Source organism: Stigmatopora nigra, chromosome 5, assembly GCF_051989575.1.
Source record: "Stigmatopora nigra isolate UIUO_SnigA chromosome 5, RoL_Snig_1.1, whole genome shotgun sequence".
NCBI classification, from domain to species: domain Eukaryota; kingdom Metazoa; phylum Chordata; class Actinopteri; order Syngnathiformes; family Syngnathidae; genus Stigmatopora; species Stigmatopora nigra.
Window position 1 is genome coordinate 917091 of NC_135512.1, and position 17358 is coordinate 934448.

Here is a 17358-nt window from a genome sequence, read left to right on the forward strand (position 1 = left end):
GATTACCAACCTTCCGACCAGACGAAACCAGGGGAAGCGGTCGTAGAAAGGGTCTCCTCCTCCGCCAGTGGTGGCGCTGTCGCTGTCGTCGGCCGTGGCGGTGGGCGTGGCAGCGGCCAGGGCGGGAGTGGGCGGGACTTCTGCAGCACGGTCGTACATTTCCCTCATCAGGTCCAGTCTTTGCCTGCAAGGAGTTTTTGGTTTAATTTTTGGGGTTTTGTTTGTTTTGCTTGTTATGTTGAGTTTAGGGTTTTAATTTTTGGGGTCTGTAAAAATATTGAAAAAAAACAAAATAAGAACATAACAGGAGTTAAAACTCTAATTCCCATGCCATTGTTTGCATTTGAATTTTTAATTTCTGAAAATAAAATCAAAAATCTTCAAATATTTTTTTTAAATTAAAAATAAATAAAGTAAAAAATAAACTACTAAACTTGTATATAAATAACTAAATTACTAAATAAATTCCTAGATTAATACATTAATGACTATACTAATACAAAAATACTAGATTAATAAATAAAAATAAATAAATTACTAAATTAACAAATAAATTACTAAATTAACAAATAAATTAGCAAATTACCAAATAAATTAGCAAATTACCAAATAAATTAGCAAATTACCAAATAAATTAGCAAATTAACCAAAACAATACCAAATTAATGAATAAATTACTAAATTAATAAATACATTACCAAATTAATGAATAAATTACTAAATTAATAAATACATTACTACATTAATAAATAAATTACTAAATAAATTACTACATTAATAAATAAATGAATACATTCATTAATCAATAAATTTGAAAAAAAAATCACTTTTAATCCTAATTTTTCCCTTTATCCAAACTTCCCAGAATTCCCCCCTCCTACACTTACCTGAGTTTTTCCAGCGTCCAGTAATGGGTGGCCCCGTTCTTCTGATCCTGGACCTCCACGGCCACCACGGTCTGCGGGAAGAGCCTCCTGGGCCTCCGAGACGGCAGCAAGTCTGGCGGCAGCGGCGAGTACAGGGTGTCGGTCAGCAGGGCAAACTGGAACTGGACTTTCTTCTTCAGCTCCACGCCGATGGCGTTGGCCTCCTTGAGGAAGACGGCGTTCCCCCACAGGAGGTCGCGCAGGGAGGTGAACTGGTAGCACCTCCACCTGCCGAAACTCCACTCGGCCAGTTCGCGTTGGCGCTCGTTCCAGCAAACTGAAGAAAAAAATAAGGTGGTGACGTGGAGGATTGGCTGTTTGTTGTTTCTGGGCGTTACCTTCCTCTTCTGGCTCCTCCCCTTCCTCCTCTTCAGGGACTTCTGGGTGGTAACGATCCACCTGCTTCTGGAGGGCTTCTAGTTTGCTTTCGTAATCCTGAAGAGTCAGATTATATATTTTAATGATTTGAATCAAGTTTAGGGAACAGAAAAAAATGGAAAAAAATGTTAAGAAAATATGCAATGGGGTAATCATTTTTTTTAAATTTTCTTTTTACTTATAAGATGTAAAAAATCAAAACCCAAAATTATTTTGTTACTAAACTACTGACTTGTAGGCTAATAATAACATTGATCTTCACCATTACATTATTTTTAGTCAATTAAAGACGATTTTTTGTATGTTTGACGTCAGCATTATCTGCTATTCTGTGTCAAAGTGGCGGCTTGGGGTCCAAATCTGGCCCGCCGGATCATTTTATGCGGCCCGGGAAAGTCAATGATGAGTGCCGGCTTTCTGTTTTAGGATCAAATTCAAATGAATAGTATAAATGTATATTAAATTTCCTGATTTTGCCCTTTTTAAATCAATAATTGTCATTTTTTAATCCATTTTTTCCTGTTTTCAGTTCAAAAATAATTTAGTTAAATCTAAAAATATATTTTAAAAAAAGCTCAAATAAACAAAATATTCAGGGCTTTTAATCCAGTTCTTATAATCCATTTATAAAAATTAAAAAAAATCTAAATATTATATCTAAAATAGTCCAACCCGAGTTGACGTTAAACCAACCCGCGAACCAACCCGAGTCTGACCCCCTTGCGCAATTCTATTGGTCCTCGGACTGAAAAGTGGGCGGTCACTAACCAGTCTTTGCTGCTCCAGAAGGTTGTTGGCTTCTTCTCTCTCTTTGCGATATTGATCCTCCAGTTCGTGCAGCCTGAATAGGAAAATTAGCCACGAATTGAAAGCTGGGTTATGCTTGGTAAGCCACGCCCACCCACTCACCTCTGTTCCATCTCCTGCTTCATGTCAATGCCTTGCTTCTCCAGTAACTCCCTCTGAGCAAAGGCCCAATCCACCGGCTCGACGGGGGTCTCGGCGCAGGGGGTGCGCTCCCTCTCGGCTCGCGCCTGCGCCGGGTGGTTGAAGCGGAACACGTGGCTTTTGCCCAGGATGATGCGGTTCCCTGAATTAGCATTAGCATTTGGATTAGAAGACGGGTCGGGAATGAAAGTGCTTTAACGCAATCACTTTGGTGACAACTGGATCTCGTGTGGTGCGGAATGGATTATTTTTGGCCCAAAAAGTTGATTTAGCATATTTTCTCGCATATTAGCATCTCCGCGTATAAGCCACACCCTTAAAATTGCCTCAAAATCCTTAAATATGACAATTTCTCTCGTATAAGCCGCGCCCGATTCACAATTTTCACCTCCATTTTCCTCAAAATCCTTAAATTTGACAATTTCTCTCGTATAAGCCTTAAAGTTGCCTTAAAATCGTTGAATTTGACAATTCCTCCCGAGTTTTTTTCACGTTTTATGCAAAATATGCTTTATTTTTTTCTTGAATTTCATTCCTAGATGTCAAAATACATTTTGTTAAGCATTTTATCTGTGTATCTTTTCTCTATTTCTAAAAAAATGACCGTATCGACTGCATTTCATACACGTCAAATCTAATTTGTGCACATATAAGCCGCACCCTGGATTCAGTCATCTTTTTTATGCGTCAAATACGGTGTATATGCAAGAAAATATGGTACTTGGCGCCATTGACAGCACTTAAACATCAATGGCGGCAATAACACAGAGATGAGCATCCACATCCACTTCTAGACGCGTTCCTGACCTGATCTGAGAATCGTGGGCTCCGTCACCCTCTTCCCGTTGACGTACGTCTCGGCTCCTTCGCAGGGTTCCAAGACGACGGCTGTTAAAAAGACGGCAACCCGGTTAAATGACGACAAGGTGGGTCACGTTCCAATAAGAAGGTTTCTCACTTTCATCTTGTGGGCCAGTGGAGCTGGTGAAGGTGCAGTGCTCGTCCTTGATGAAATGGCCGCTGAGGACAATGTCCTGGCGGCTGGTGGCGTCCACGCGACCCACCCTGAAAAGACAATCGCGTTAAACTGACCCAAGTCGGAAACCGAAGTTTGGCTCATTCATTAAAATGACGTATAGGACCGAATATAAGACGATGTTTTTTTGTATTGAAATAAGACTGAAAAATTTGGTGTCGTCTTACATTCAGGGTCTAAATATTTTACCCTATCACAATGCTAGATGGCGCCAGATATCTTTACAGCGAATGCTGAACAGTGATTAGTTGATTTTTTTTGTTTTATCCTATTGGTTAATTTACATTTAAAAAAAGCTGAAGTAATTCATTTAAAAATAGGATTTTATTTCTTACATATTTAAATGTTCGGATATTAAGATTTTTGCATGATTTGATTGAGGCAAAATAACATGCTTTTTCTCACCAAAATATTGATATATTCATTTGTTTCAGATGTGTTGTCGTTATTTTGGCTATAGAAACAGAATTTCGGGTTCAAACTTGAGTCTTGAAAAAGTGGGCGTCGTCTTATATTCGGGCCAATAAGGTTCTATTAAAGCTGTGAGAAAGGTATGGTTGTTGATCTGATTACCATATTTTCCAAACTATAAGTATGAAATGATACTTTTTTTATAGTACAACTTTAGCGTGAAATTTTTCACACAATTTTTATTGATTATTTCCACACAATTCTGACCTTGTTATGCCGTCCTTGATGTAATAAAGCAGGCACTCTGACATAAGCGGATCTTCGTTAAGGTTCACCAGGTGAGGCGTCTGTGCGGAAGCAAAAAAACGACAAATCATTTTTCTACCAAAAAATTCCAAAAACGACGCAAACACAGCATTTTTTTTTTAATCGTCCACGCCAAGCCACCCTGTGAAATCATGCAGATAGATCAAGCCAGGTATCATAAAACAATACCTTGAGATACAAGCTTAATGCCCATGTCAATTCACTCATATCTTAAATCATTGTTTCCCATATAAAAGAATTAAATACAAATTAATCCGATCTGAAAAAAAAGACCTAATAATAGGATGTTACAATTGTGTTATCCTATTGTGAGGACATTTTCTGTGCATCATTTTCAGAATATTAGGTAAAATCTGAAAGTCAGGGTGGAGGCGGAGCCAATAGAGGCAAGGATAACCGTACCCGAACCCTTGAGCATGACTCGGGAATTCGTCGGATGGAATGAAAGAAAAGTGGAAGGTTTAAAAGCACGCTGAAGAACGAAAAACCACACTTCTTGGCGACCAACCTCGTTGGGGGAAAACAGGCCGACATTGTCAATAAAAACGGCCTGTGGCTTTCTGTCGCCTTCTGACGGCTTCGGGGGCGGATAAAACTGGTTTTATGTCTCGGAGAAAGCTACAAAATGCCGACTTGGACACTTTGGAGGTCCGGTTTACCTTTTTGGGGGAGAAGACGCCTAGGGTGCCGCCGTCTTCGCGCATGGCCACGCCCATTTCTGCCAGGAGAGCCTCTCTGTGGACAAAGTGAGAAGTTAGCGAGTCGTTAGCTTGTTAGCTTGTTAACTTTGGGACTCACCGCTCCATTCGAATGGCTTCCGTCCGGCGAAGTTTCTCTTCCCAAGTTTCGTTAAGTTCGGCGATGATTTTCTCCGTTTCCTGGAGTGGAAAAAAACAAATAAAACGTAAGACTTTATATTTTTATGATCCTACTTCTTGATTTTTTAAGGATCATGGCCATGTATGTTCTATATAAAACACAATATTTGAGGGATTACTGTAGTTAAAGACAGAAAATGACTTTAAAAATGACAATAGATGGCCAATGCAATTTGATTGGTCGTTGAAATGGACGTCAATTCCTGTCAATGGTCGTATGTTACTACAGTGTTCCCTCGCTACTTGGCGGCTCAGCCACCGCAATTTTTTTGGGGAAAAAAAAAAAATAATAATAATAATACAAATATTACTTTGAAACAACATATTTTAGTTTTTTTTGTTATAACATGAATTTCACTCTCTCTACACGTATTCTATATGGTGTACTGTATACAGGGGGGTAAAAAAATATATATATATTTTTTTAAATTACAATTTTTTAAAAAAATAAAATAAAAAAAATGTAAAAAAAATTTAGCATTTTTTTTGGGGGAATTTAATTCAAATTAAGAATTTTTGAAGGGGAATCCCTACATCGCAGAAATTCAATTATCGCGGGTGGTCCCGGTCCCCATTAACCACGATAACCAAGGGAACACTGTACTTGAGTCCTTATTTTCTGTTTATGTTTCATAGTATGTACTGTTAACGGATGCACTTTTTTATATGTATCCTATCTTGTGCTGACTCCGCCCATCTGTCACATTTTTAAAGTCAATGTGTCCACCCCTGGTCTAAATTTTCAACCAATCAGAACGCAATCTGAGCAAACCTTGAGCCGCTCGATGGCTTCCTCATTGGCCGGGCTGAACATGATGCGGTCGTGAAGGCTGGCGATGGATCCGGCACGACTGGAGAGGGCCGACAACGACGGGGACGGACTCATTCCCGTCATAGCGTTGGTCACTGCGGGGTGAGAAGACATTGGGTTTTTTGTGACTCCTCCCCTTTGGCGACAAGTACGACAACAAAAAATAAGATGGAATAATGTAGCCGGCGAGCTAAAAATAAACAAGTGGCAGAATGTAATTAGGGCGTACGTTTTTTTTCAGATAAACCCGGATTACGTTTGAGAAAAATCAATATGAAGGCGACTCATCGGCAGTGAAGACACAAAAATGAGGACTTTTTTTTAAAAAACTAAAACTTTAGTCTTACTATGATTGCTTAAATTAACTTGATGAAATTGCATGCTGGGGAAAACGTATTAAAAAAAGCTGAAAAGCAGAAAAATCAACAACAACACACGTTTCAAACCCTCAATTTCGGCAGCAGTTCCGCGAAATGCTTCAAAAGACACAGAAAAAAATTGGTTAAGACAATTGGACGTCATTTTAAGTCCAACAAAGTCAATTCACTTATAAAAAATATACATTTGTGCTTTTGTTCGGTCTTACCAAGATACCAAAACGGAACTAAAATGGCCTCAACACTATGGGGGAGTACCCAATCCAAGATGGCTGCCTACTACGCAGACCACCATAAAAAAATCGATGTCCAATCAGATGTCATGTGGTCAATTTTAATGATTTTATGGCCATTACAGCGAAAGAAGGAACCCTCGCCATAATGAAAAATTAATAAATATAATTTCTTCTTCCTCTGGCCAAGGTGCACCCTCCCATGGATAAGTTCATCACTAGCAGACGTCAAAATATGGGCATGCTACTTTGATAGCAGAACCCCAAAATGCTAGCATGACCCATTTAAGTGAATTGAAAGATATCCTTGCAATTTTAATGACAATTTGAATGACAGTTTCTAGGACAAAAAGTGTGTACTTACTTTCAATAATGTCTCCAAGACCTTGAGCAAAGAGCAGGTCTTTGAGACGGGACACCTCCTCCTTGAGTTCGCGCACCAGACGGTTGTTGGGATCCTCGTTGATGACGGCGTTGCATCGGATTTGCTTGGCGCGGTCGGCGTACCTGATGACATCATACACATTTTTTAATCTTATACATGTGCATTTTTTTTTGTCATTTCACCAATTTTAAAGTCCAAAAAGTCTCTACATTCTTTGACGACATTTTTACGCTGTTGCTAATCAAGGAGTATCAATGAGAGTATGCACGTTATAGAGCACAGGTGTCAAAGTGGCGGCCCGGGGGCCAAATCTGGCCCGCTGCATCATTTTATGCGGCCCGAGAAAGTAAATGATGAGTGCCGATTTTCTGTTTTAGCGTCCAATGAAAATAAAGAGTATGAATGTAGATTAAATTTCCTTATTTTTCCACCTTTTAAATCAATAATTGTCATTTTTAATCTATTTTTTGTTTTTTTAGTTCAAAAATCATTTTGTAAAATCTCAAAATATATTTTGAAAAAATCTCTAATAAACATTGTTTTAGATCTATAAAAAACGGAATATTCAGAGATTTTAATCCACTTTTTTGAATGCATTTAAAAAAAAAAAATAGAAATATTTTATCTAAAATGGTCCGGCCCACATCAAACCGAGTTGGGTTAGCGGATAGCCATACGCACCCATTAAAAAGAGCCATATGTGGCTTCCGAGCCATATTTTTTTTGGAACAAATTGTGGAGAACTTCGGTGGCTCGCTTTCCCGTAATGCTAGCACGGCGTCCAACCTTACCTAAGCGTGCTGAGGGTCTCGTCGTAGTTGATGTCGGCCGGGCTCAGGGCGGCCACCATGGCCGTACGCGAGTTCCCGCCTTGGGCCAGAAAATGAATAGGTCACTTTGAGTTAGCTAAAAAAAAAAAAAAGCTAATGCTAGTTTAGCGGAGTCTCACCAAGATTCTCTCGGAGAAGCCAGGTCAGAACGGAGTCTCGGTAAGGAATGTGACTTTCCACTTTCTTCTTCTTTTTGTTCTGTTTGATCAGGTTAGCTTGTTAGTTAGCAACATTTGCTAGCGTGTGTTTTAGGCCAATAAGCGGATTGGAACTCTACTATGGTGAAAAATAATCACAGATTTTTGAAAAATATGATTTTATTGACGTACCTTGTTTGATCCAGAGTCCTGAAATGAAGCAAAGTAGAGTTTTTAACACAAAGTAAATGTAAATAGAGTTTTATTAAATTTTTTATGTCTTTTTCTGCTATTTCTGTTTGTTGTTGGGTTTTTTTGTGATTTATTGAAGCCTGTTAGTCATTTTATTGTCAGCGTTTATGTATTTTTATGTTTTATGTCAGGGTAAAGGGTCCGAAATGTGCAAAATCGCCCCCAAAATGAGTCAAATTGTTAATTCACCTTTGGGTAATTGGTTAAAAAGTTAGCATTAGCTTCATCTAAGTTAGGAAATTTGAGATGTTATAAAAAAGGGGAGAAAAAATAGAATTTTTTTCTTTTTTTTTTTGTTAATAAGAGTCCCCGCGGGTGTCTTATTATTTGGACATTAAGAATTCAAATTCTTACCACTTCTGCCAAAGCAGAGATGACTTTTCCCAGCGTAGTCAGAGATTTGTTGATGTTGGCTCCTTCCTGAGGCCCGGAACAAAAAGGGGTGATTAAAAAAAACAACAGTGATTGGACGGGATTTCCATCTGGATTGTCAAATAGTAGAATAAAAATAACATCCTACCTTGAGTCTGGTCCCTTTGGCTCCGGTGGAATCGGCTCTTTCGCTGCCGGCCAAATCCACCAAACTGATTTTGCTGACCTAAAAGCAAAGTTATTTAATACTACAATTTTTTTGGTGTAATTTTCTTTGTAAATTCTTAAATTGTGAAAATCCACACTGAATTTCGTTAATAGAAATGAGCAATGAAGTAGAAAAAGTCAACCTTCTCGGAAGTATTTTCGCTGTCGGCGTCGTGGCGTTTTTGAGTGAAGATGATGTTGAAAACGGCGTGCGAGCGACTGCTGGTTTCGTTCATGTTGGTAGCAGCCACCGTCCTGTCAAAACAACAAAAAACAACCAGACTCAATGGAAGCAAAGAAAGATTTTGTGTGGCATGCATTTTTATACTTTTTAACAACCAAGGATGTCAAACTCGGTCGGCTTGGTTCACGGGCTATTTTTGATATAATATTTAGATTTTTTTTTTTTATAAATGGATTAAAAGAACTGGATTAAAATCCCAGAATATTCCGTTTTTAGAGATCTGAAACAAGCGTTTTTGTTGTTTTTAGATTTTACAAAATGATTTATGAACTAAAAACTGAAAAAAATGGATTAAATTTGTCATTTATTGATTTAAAAGGGGGGAAAAAATCAGGAAATTTAATATACATCTATATCTATCATTTGAATTTGATCCTAAAACAGAAAATCAACTCGCTTTCATGTGGGCTGGACCATTTTTGATGAAATATTTAGATATATATTTTTAATTGGATTGAAACACCTGGATTAAAAGCCCTGAATATTTGTTTTTTATAGATCTAAAAATATGTTTATTTTAGCAATTTTTTAAATATATTTTTAGATTTTCAAAATTATTTTTGAACTAAAAACACAGAAAAAATGGATTAAAAAATGACAATTATTGATTTAAACGGGGGAAAATCAGAAAAATGAATATACATCGATACTCTATTTTAATTTGATTTTAAATCAGAAAGTCCACTCATGATTGACTTTCCCGGGCCGCACAAAATGATGCGCCCGGCCAGATTTGGCCCCGGGCCGCCACTTTGACACCTGTGACCTAGAACAATGTGTTTTTTTTTTTAAAGTATGGCTAGTGGGTGTCACCTGGCCTTGTTGCCGGAGTCCATGAGATCCTGAATATCATTGTAGTCGGTGACGGCCAACTTGGACAGGTCCTCCACGTAGGGCCCCATGAGAGGATGTTCTCGCACCCGCAGGTTGCCTTTGTTTTTGGGGTTGAGCAGGTCTCGAACGCGCTCGCAGTAGATCTCCATGTAGCTCACCTGCCAAGGTGGACCTGTGTGTCAACGACAAGGCACGACGGACGCTCACTGGCGACCTCTCACCTCCACCGAGTAGGACATGCTGTTGTTGGTGTTGTCGTTGATCTTGGTGAAGAGATCTTCGCAGAGCTGTGACAAGTAAAAAGATAAACTCAAATATCACCAAATATGGTAATAATATCCCCTAAAAGACTATTAATATTTCCCACCATGAATCCATATACAGTAATCCCTCAAATATCGCGATTTCACTACATAGGGTTATATTCTGGGGTAATTTATTTTGTTAATATTTTTGGGGGGGTAAAATGAGTGTTTAACAAATAAAAAAAAATGAGTTAACACACATACGACAGTTATTTCTGGCCACCATAAAAAATTCAAGTCTCTATTTTTTCCGGTTTGGACAAACGTAGCGAGAGAATCTTAACATACACACACAAACACCCATAAATCACGTTTTTTGTTCTTTTTAAAGTTGATAAAAATTGGAAAATCCACCCTGAAACGCACAAGCGGAAGCCACTCCCCTTTATTATGTTTCTTCATGATTAGTTACCGTATTTTCTGGACTATAATTCTTAGAGTTTACATTGGAGACGATCCTTATGGGGAGGATCCCGGCGCTAGTGGCGTGTTAGCAAATAATAAAACCCAAAATGGAGTCCCGGGTAGATGTACTGACCAGTGGGATGATGCCCTGTTGATCTTTGACGTCTTGTTTGCCCATCATGGTGTACGACTTCCCGGCGCCCGTCTGCCCGTAAGCGAAAATGCAGACGTTGTAACCCTCGAAGGCGTGGAGTAGCATTTCCTCGCCGATGTCCTTGTAGACCAGCATCTGGGAGGCGTAGTTGGGGTCCTCGGGCTGTTGGAAAATGGAAAAGTAGGTTTTTGTTGTTGGTGATGACGACAGGGCCTAGGTCCGATTTAAAAGGGGGCTCAAATGGGAACCCAGAGGTATGCCGAAGTAGGATTTTATGGTTTTACCGTGGTGTGCGACCAGTAGGAGTAGTCAAAGTTGAAGCTTTTGTTGTCTTTGAGTTGTTTGGGGTTGATGATGGCTGTGGATGGAAGGACAACATGTTAATTGGGAGAGAATTATGGGGAAAAGATAAAATTCAATGGAGTCGTACCTCTACTTATGGAATTAATTGGTTCCAGAACTTGTTTTCTGACTTTTTGGAAATTTTGGAAGTGAATAAAAAATTTAATGATGGATAAGGAAATGCATTTTCGGAGGGGATTTTGTAACTTGGATTTTTTTTGTATCTAGAGGTACTCATTGGTATATAAAAGGGTTTTGTAAGTTGACAATGTTGTATCTAGAGGCATTTGTAAGTAGAGGTGACTGTACTTGAAGTAGAAGGATTTTTTTTGCATTATTGTTAGGGGAATTATGCCAATTGCTTGTAATATTTCTTGAAATAAAAATCACTGTAAAAAAAAAAAATATATGAAAAAGGTACACTAAAAACAGGCCACATTTGTTTTAATCTGAAATAGAAAAGAACTGGACATAACTGAATCAACCTGAGCGCCCCAAAAAATAACAAAATCAAAAAGCATCACGACCGAGATCCAGTCAAGCGTGACACACCGAGGGAGGGCGTGGCTTTAAAATGCTTCCCAACGTTGAATATTTCAGCGAGCTTCATCCATTATTGATGCGTGGCTTTATTTTGCGAAGCGGGCCACGTATCCGGTGTCTCCTCACCCGCGCACAAAACACACAAAACCGGTCTAGAACGGTCTAGAAGAATTTCTGATTGGGGACATCCCTGATACATCTATGTTGTTGTTTTTTTAAAGATGCGGTCGTTGACGATTATCCGATCGATTCCGATCCGATTTCCGATTGGCAGCATCCCTGATACATCTATTTTCAAAAAAGCCACATTGGTTTTAAAAATTTGACAGACGGGCCGGGTCAGCACAGGATACGATACATATAAAAAAGTGCATCCGTTAACAGTTCATATGAAACAAAGAGGAAAAAAAGGACTCAAGTATTAACATACTCATCACTCATCATTTAAGTATAAAGTACAAAGTAAAGTCAAAAGGAATGTATTAAAAAATGTTAAAATGTCATTTTAAAAAAAGATAGAAGGGCTGTAAAACACTAAAAAAAACAAATAAGATTGGACAGAGCTACTGCCACTGGCTTCCGCGGGATGGCGCCATCTTGGGGGAAAAAAATAAACATTATTTGGACAAAGTCGGCGGGCCGGATTAAAGCGCCTCACAGGCCAGATGTGGCCCGCAGGCCGTAGTTTGGTATAGACCGAGTGTAAACTTTTTTTAAAAAAAATTAAAACCCGATTTGGGGGAAAAAGACAATTATCCAATGATTTCCGATCCAATTTCCCATCCTGGTTATTGTTATTATCCTTATTATCACATAATATTATGGTTATTATCAATCATAATACAGTACAATTGCAGTTTCAACTCACTGGTGGTGTTTCCCGACATCTGAATGATGCATTTACTGTCCTTGCTCATCTCCCTGGAATTGAAGGGGCGGACTCGGACCGCCACCTTCACAGAAGCCGCCGCCATGATGCGCTCGCCTTCCTCGGGGGTGCCGGCGCTCGGCTCGCTGGCTTGTTAGGGTCGCCGCGGCTCTGTGGGGGAAAACAGCCAATCGTCAATGACTCGGACTTTAGCAACCGCGGGGCGAAGAAATCTGGGAATCAAGATGGCGTCACGCTAATGCGTGTTGGGAAAGCGCGTGAGTCATCCTTGCCAATTGAATTAATGACAACGCTCATCAATAACACTTGGAGGAAAGCCAGGAAGGATTATGGGGAAAATGATCAAATTAAAAAATATATATATTTAACTTGAAATGAGAAGAAAAGATTGCAGTGATTGATGATAATCTGGTGAAACGGGAGGAAAAATCATCTCATTATGATGTCATTTTGTCAATAGAGGGGGACACCCCTCCTTCCAACATGGCCGCCGTGACCTTAGTATCGTGCTAATGGATTTTAATGATATTTTCTAGCTGTCTTATTTTGGAAAAACGCACATTTCAAACAGATTGGACATCTAATGCCTTGAAAGGGAGTTAACAGCTGTTTGACCAAGAGTGTATATGCATTAATTTTGTAAAATATATATATCTATAAATTATTTTTTAACATAGTAACAGTACACTAGTAGCATATCATACTGAAAATCTAATTATTTAACCATTTTAAATCTTTTTTCTAACACAAATTCCATTTCTAATCTCCAAACAACAATTAAAAAAACAAAACAGGGCTAGCACCATAAATTATTATTAATATTTTGAATAAAATGGTTGCCCGAGTGTCCACACCCTCTTAAAAAGATCTTAATTAGTTAGCATTTGCTAACTAATCCCACACATTTAGCCCCAAATACACCAGCTATCAATTAAAGACCCTCAAATTAACCCTTAATCATTTTTTAATCTCAAACCTAATTTAAAAAACAAAAGAGAACCCAAGTAACATTTAAAATATGATTAATCAAGGGTCCACACCCTTTTATAAAGCTAAAGCAGCGTTTGCTAACTAAAACATACAGATGTTCGCTAACAACACACCTGTTACCAATTAAAGATCACCAAATGAACCCCTAAAAATATTAATCTTTTATAAGCAACAACAAAAGCAACTGGACACCGTCTGAGGTGTTTTCTACTTCGAAGGCGTCCACTTACTGTCTGCGACATGTTCCTTTTGGGTTTTATTTTGGCACAATAAAAAAGGCAGACGCGGAGGGCAACACCCTTGTGAGGACCCCTGAGGTTTTGCCGCCACATTACGCCGATTTTTTTTTTTTTTTTTTTGCTGAATCATCACGGTCGCCGCCTTTGCCGGCTGGCACCTAGACGGACATCATGTGCCACGCATTGGGGTTGTTAAGAGTGGCATTTTGTTTATGTCGGGCCAATGACATGTAGCATAACTTCCTGACAAACTGAACTCGAGTGACGTGAATAAACAATTCAATTTCTTATCTCTACCTCAAATATTATTAAATGTCATTTTTGTGTATTTTTTGGGGGTGTCACTACTGACAATGCAGACAGGCATTCAGGGCGGTCACCTCATTGCTAGTGACAAAAGGCTACACCTTACGGCACTCCCAATACGTCGAATTTTAACCATTTTGGAACACATTGTAACAATGAAAATGTATATTTTGAAAAGTCATTAGCGTAAAAATGTCATTTCATGTCGAAATAACTCATGTCATCCATGTTCATGCTGTATAAACACGTCAAATTCTACTAGAATAACTGTAAACGTGACATATACATTGTAATGTTACGGTAAAACATATTTGAACGAGACAAATGTCCCGGGGGAGGCGGTGGCATCCTCCTCACCGGCCGCACCCTGAGCCCGAGTCCGCCGGATGAATTGAAAAAACATAAAACAGCAAAACGAAGAAAAGTGTACAGAATAGGAGCAGAAATATGTTTTTGGAATAGTACTTACGTTAATGCTAGCACCGTGAGTCTGTAGCTCCGTCGTCGTTTTAATTGGATCTTTCCCGCCTACTGACCGCCTCCATCAAGACGGAAGGACTCGGTGTCCTTTATCGCCCCGGGAATGGAGGTCGCTTCTCCGGGTAGGCGGTGGGCCGAGGAAGGGGGGGGACGCTGGCAGCTCGGACTCGGCTGGGTTTGACGACACGGTCCAAAATGGTTGTGTCGGACGAGGACGAAGATGCTGTGACCGAACCACGGGGCGGTGACGTCACCGCGGAGGGAGGGAACAGCATCAATGCAGTGGTGGGAAGAGCGCGGAGGGGGAGGAGAGGGAGTCGCGGGAAGAGCGGGGAGGGTGGAGCAAGTGCACCTTGGCCGACTCTTGACGTCATCGCAAAATCGACGTCTTTAATAAATAAATACATTTTGGGGGAGGCATTTGAATTATCTAGTGTGATTATTTTGCACCCATAGAGTTCAATGTGCAGATTTTTTTGTTATTATTATTCTGTCCATTTATTTCTTAAATTATAATATATTTGTTTTGAAAAAATGATAAATCCATGCTTTTGTGTTGTGGGCGTGTTAAGTAATGAAGCCAAACGAGTTGGACCGAACAACACCTGAAAGGCTCCTACTTGAAAAGTTGATTTTAAAGTAGCGAATGAAAGTGAAACTTTGGAATATTTCTTACCTTAGTTTTGCTCGTTTTGAGATTTTTTTGACTTGGGAGCGGCACAAGCTTTTTTGGGGCGCGACAAGACGCGACATGACACCGACATTCCTTCAGGGTGAACAATTGTTGGGGATTTAAATGACAAAAAGCGTTCAAAGTTGTTCCGGGAAACTTCATTTGCCCCAGGAGGACATGATCGGGACACTTTTAAGCATAAGTCTGCTTCTAAACTTCATTTTCATCCCCTTTTGCGACAGCCTAGGTAAGCAAAGAAAGAAAATGTCGAGTTTTACTGACGTCATCCATAACAATTGGTTCATATCAATTTGGACGTGTTGTCTTAATATCCTGATTGTTCATGTTTCGGTGGCATTGAAGGTTATAGACGTACAATTAATTTGGGCTGGGAGGTTAAACAGTAAGCTTTTGAATTGAATGTCTGTGTTGAAATTCAATTGAATTAAATGCCTTTGTGGTTATTATTAAATGACATTGAAATTTAAAACGTCATCATGAAGCGCCCTCATAAATAACTTGTCCTAGAAAGATTTGCATACAATTAAAATGAAGAGATATTTTAAAATAAAGGGAATTAGAGTGGTTAAGAGTACATGAGGTGCCCAATTTCGAGATTGGACGTCTTTTGCCGTCTTTGGTAGCCAATGAATTGCTTGTTTCCAGGTGAAGAGTGCATTGTGGGTATTGTAGGCCAGCCACTGCAGCTTTCCTGCTTCTACCCGGACGCCGCTGCTTCGGACAGCGTTTCCGCCCAATGGAGGAGGAACGGCCATGATGCGGTTGGGGGTGACGAAGTCGACCAGGCGCTGGGTAACTTCACACTAAGGATTCCTGTCGTGGACCCCCGAGAGGACAATGCGTCTTACAGTGTGGAGGTGACCCTGCATGGGAATCGAACCGTGAAGGCCTGCACAATGTGCGTCCGGGTTGCAGGTACGGGGAAAATAGGGACTGTTTTGGGGGGGATTTGTTATACTTTAAAATTGTTTTTTTTCCGCCACCTTGACACCTGTGTGATAAGCACTTCAGAAAATGAATGAAAAAAATAACTGATTTTGAATGCAAACTTATCTGGACTTATCTCTCGTCAGCTCCCTTCAGCGCCCCCGAAGTCCAGTGGGAGGCGTCGTCGGGCGCCTTTCGCTGCCACGCCGGCGGCGGCTTCCCCGCTCCGTCCGTCCTGTGGCTCGTCGACGGCGTGTCCTCGGAGAGCGAGTGGGACTCGCCGCGGACCCTGACCGAGCAGCGGCCGGATACGCGGCTTTACGACGTCACCAGCTATCTCAGCGCCAACGTGACGGACGCCAATGTTTCCTGCGTGATCCGCAACGACGCCGTCGGGCAGACGTTGACTTCCACCACACGTACGTGATGACAAAATATCATCTTCTATATTTTTTTTGTAATTTTTGGGGGTGTTTTGGGTTTTTTTTAGGCGTGGAATTGGACGAATCAGCGGTTAGGCGGCCATCGGACTCCTTGTGGGTGTTCAGCACGGTGCTTTGCGTGGTGGTGGGCGCCATGGTCATTGTGGGTTTGGCCTATCAAATCCATTTGGACCGTGTGAGCAAGAAGAAGAAAAAGATCCAACACACGAGTGGAAGGATCCGAGGTAAAAATTAATTACAATCATTATTAATCATGAGGCATGTCAATAGAGCGTGACCGGACGTTTGGTCGCCCGGACTTACGGTCGCCGGACGTTTTTTTTAAGTCTTACAAATATATAGATATAGATAGAGATGGATATATGGATATAGATATCATGTATAGATATCATATCTATATATTTTATGTATATCTAGGCTTTTTTTAAATATTAAGTAATTATTTTAGTCATGTTACATTGAAACACTTGATCAAAAATGTGACTAAATATTCCTAAATAAATGACTTACTTAAATGATAAAAGCTGGTCATAAAGTTTCAATTTCAAAAATCATTTTTTTACTTAACGACATCATTTTGTGCAGGTTACAGGCGTCGACTGTCCACGGAGGAGACCGAAGTGATCACATTGCAGTCGTTCAACGACGAAGGGACGGCATGAGCGTCACCCCAAAGTTTTTCATCTCTCACGAGCGCCTCTAGTGGAACGTTGAATAATTACACCAACTCCAGTCTCAAAATGGGATGCTTTGTCTGGAAATGTGTGGGAAAAAAAGAAAAAAACATCAAGAATGGAACTGAAAAGGAATTTGGCTCTGTCTATTGAAGCCAATTTTCAAAATACACGAACTGATTTAAGCTTTTTTATGTCTTAAAATGGCCATCAAATTCAGAAAATGTGACAACAGTTAACTCCTCTTTACCCAAAGGCATCAACATGGCTACCTACTTTTTACTCTATTAAATGTGATTTTTTTCAATTAAAAAAACGGTTTGGTTTGACATTTTGACACTATCATTTTTGGCTCAAAAAGTAAATTTATGTACTCACCAT

At 39.8% G+C, this 17358-nt stretch overlaps 2 protein-coding genes across 3 annotated transcripts in view; one reads left to right on the top strand and one right to left on the bottom strand.

Moving 5' to 3' along the window:
- The window catches only part of LOC144196416 (kinesin-like protein KIF1A), a 30353-nt gene extending 15812 nt beyond the window's left edge, over positions 1-14541 (bottom strand). The window contains exons 1-24 of the mRNA XM_077716574.1: positions 14229-14541; positions 12204-12374; positions 10735-10808; positions 10430-10612; positions 9808-9873; positions 9566-9744; positions 8652-8763; positions 8450-8527; positions 8284-8349; positions 7870-7887; positions 7660-7738; positions 7502-7580; positions 6690-6832; positions 5677-5810; positions 4825-4904; positions 4686-4761; positions 3967-4046; positions 3211-3317; positions 3060-3140; positions 2214-2394; positions 2073-2145; positions 1265-1361; positions 888-1203; positions 11-184 (exon numbers count right to left, since the gene is read on the bottom strand). Coding sequence (XP_077572700.1) covers positions 11-184; positions 888-1203; positions 1265-1361; positions 2073-2145; positions 2214-2394; positions 3060-3140; positions 3211-3317; positions 3967-4046; positions 4686-4761; positions 4825-4904; positions 5677-5810; positions 6690-6832; positions 7502-7580; positions 7660-7738; positions 7870-7887; positions 8284-8349; positions 8450-8527; positions 8652-8763; positions 9566-9744; positions 9808-9873; positions 10430-10612; positions 10735-10808; positions 12204-12309 — 2582 coding nt within the window. The 5' untranslated portion in view covers positions 12310-12374; positions 14229-14541. The remainder of the gene's footprint in view (positions 1-10; positions 185-887; positions 1204-1264; positions 1362-2072; positions 2146-2213; positions 2395-3059; positions 3141-3210; positions 3318-3966; positions 4047-4685; positions 4762-4824; positions 4905-5676; positions 5811-6689; positions 6833-7501; positions 7581-7659; positions 7739-7869; positions 7888-8283; positions 8350-8449; positions 8528-8651; positions 8764-9565; positions 9745-9807; positions 9874-10429; positions 10613-10734; positions 10809-12203; positions 12375-14228) is intronic.
- Positions 14542-14795: 254 nt separating this feature from the next.
- Positions 14796-17306, top strand: LOC144197258 (uncharacterized). 2 transcript variants are annotated; one of them, XM_077717934.1, is made up of 5 exons: positions 14796-15159; positions 15606-15848; positions 16007-16279; positions 16351-16527; positions 16889-17306. In XM_077717934.1, the coding sequence occupies exons 1-5, from the start codon at positions 15036-15038 to the stop codon at positions 16963-16965; spliced, it is 894 nt and encodes a 297-aa protein (XP_077574060.1). In that variant the 5' UTR covers positions 14796-15035; the 3' UTR covers positions 16966-17306. The 2 variants fall into 2 exon arrangements, with proteins under 2 accessions (XP_077574060.1, XP_077574059.1); XM_077717933.1 differs by having other exon boundaries at positions 14799-15159; positions 15579-15848.
- The last annotated feature ends 52 nt before the right edge of the window (positions 17307-17358 follow it).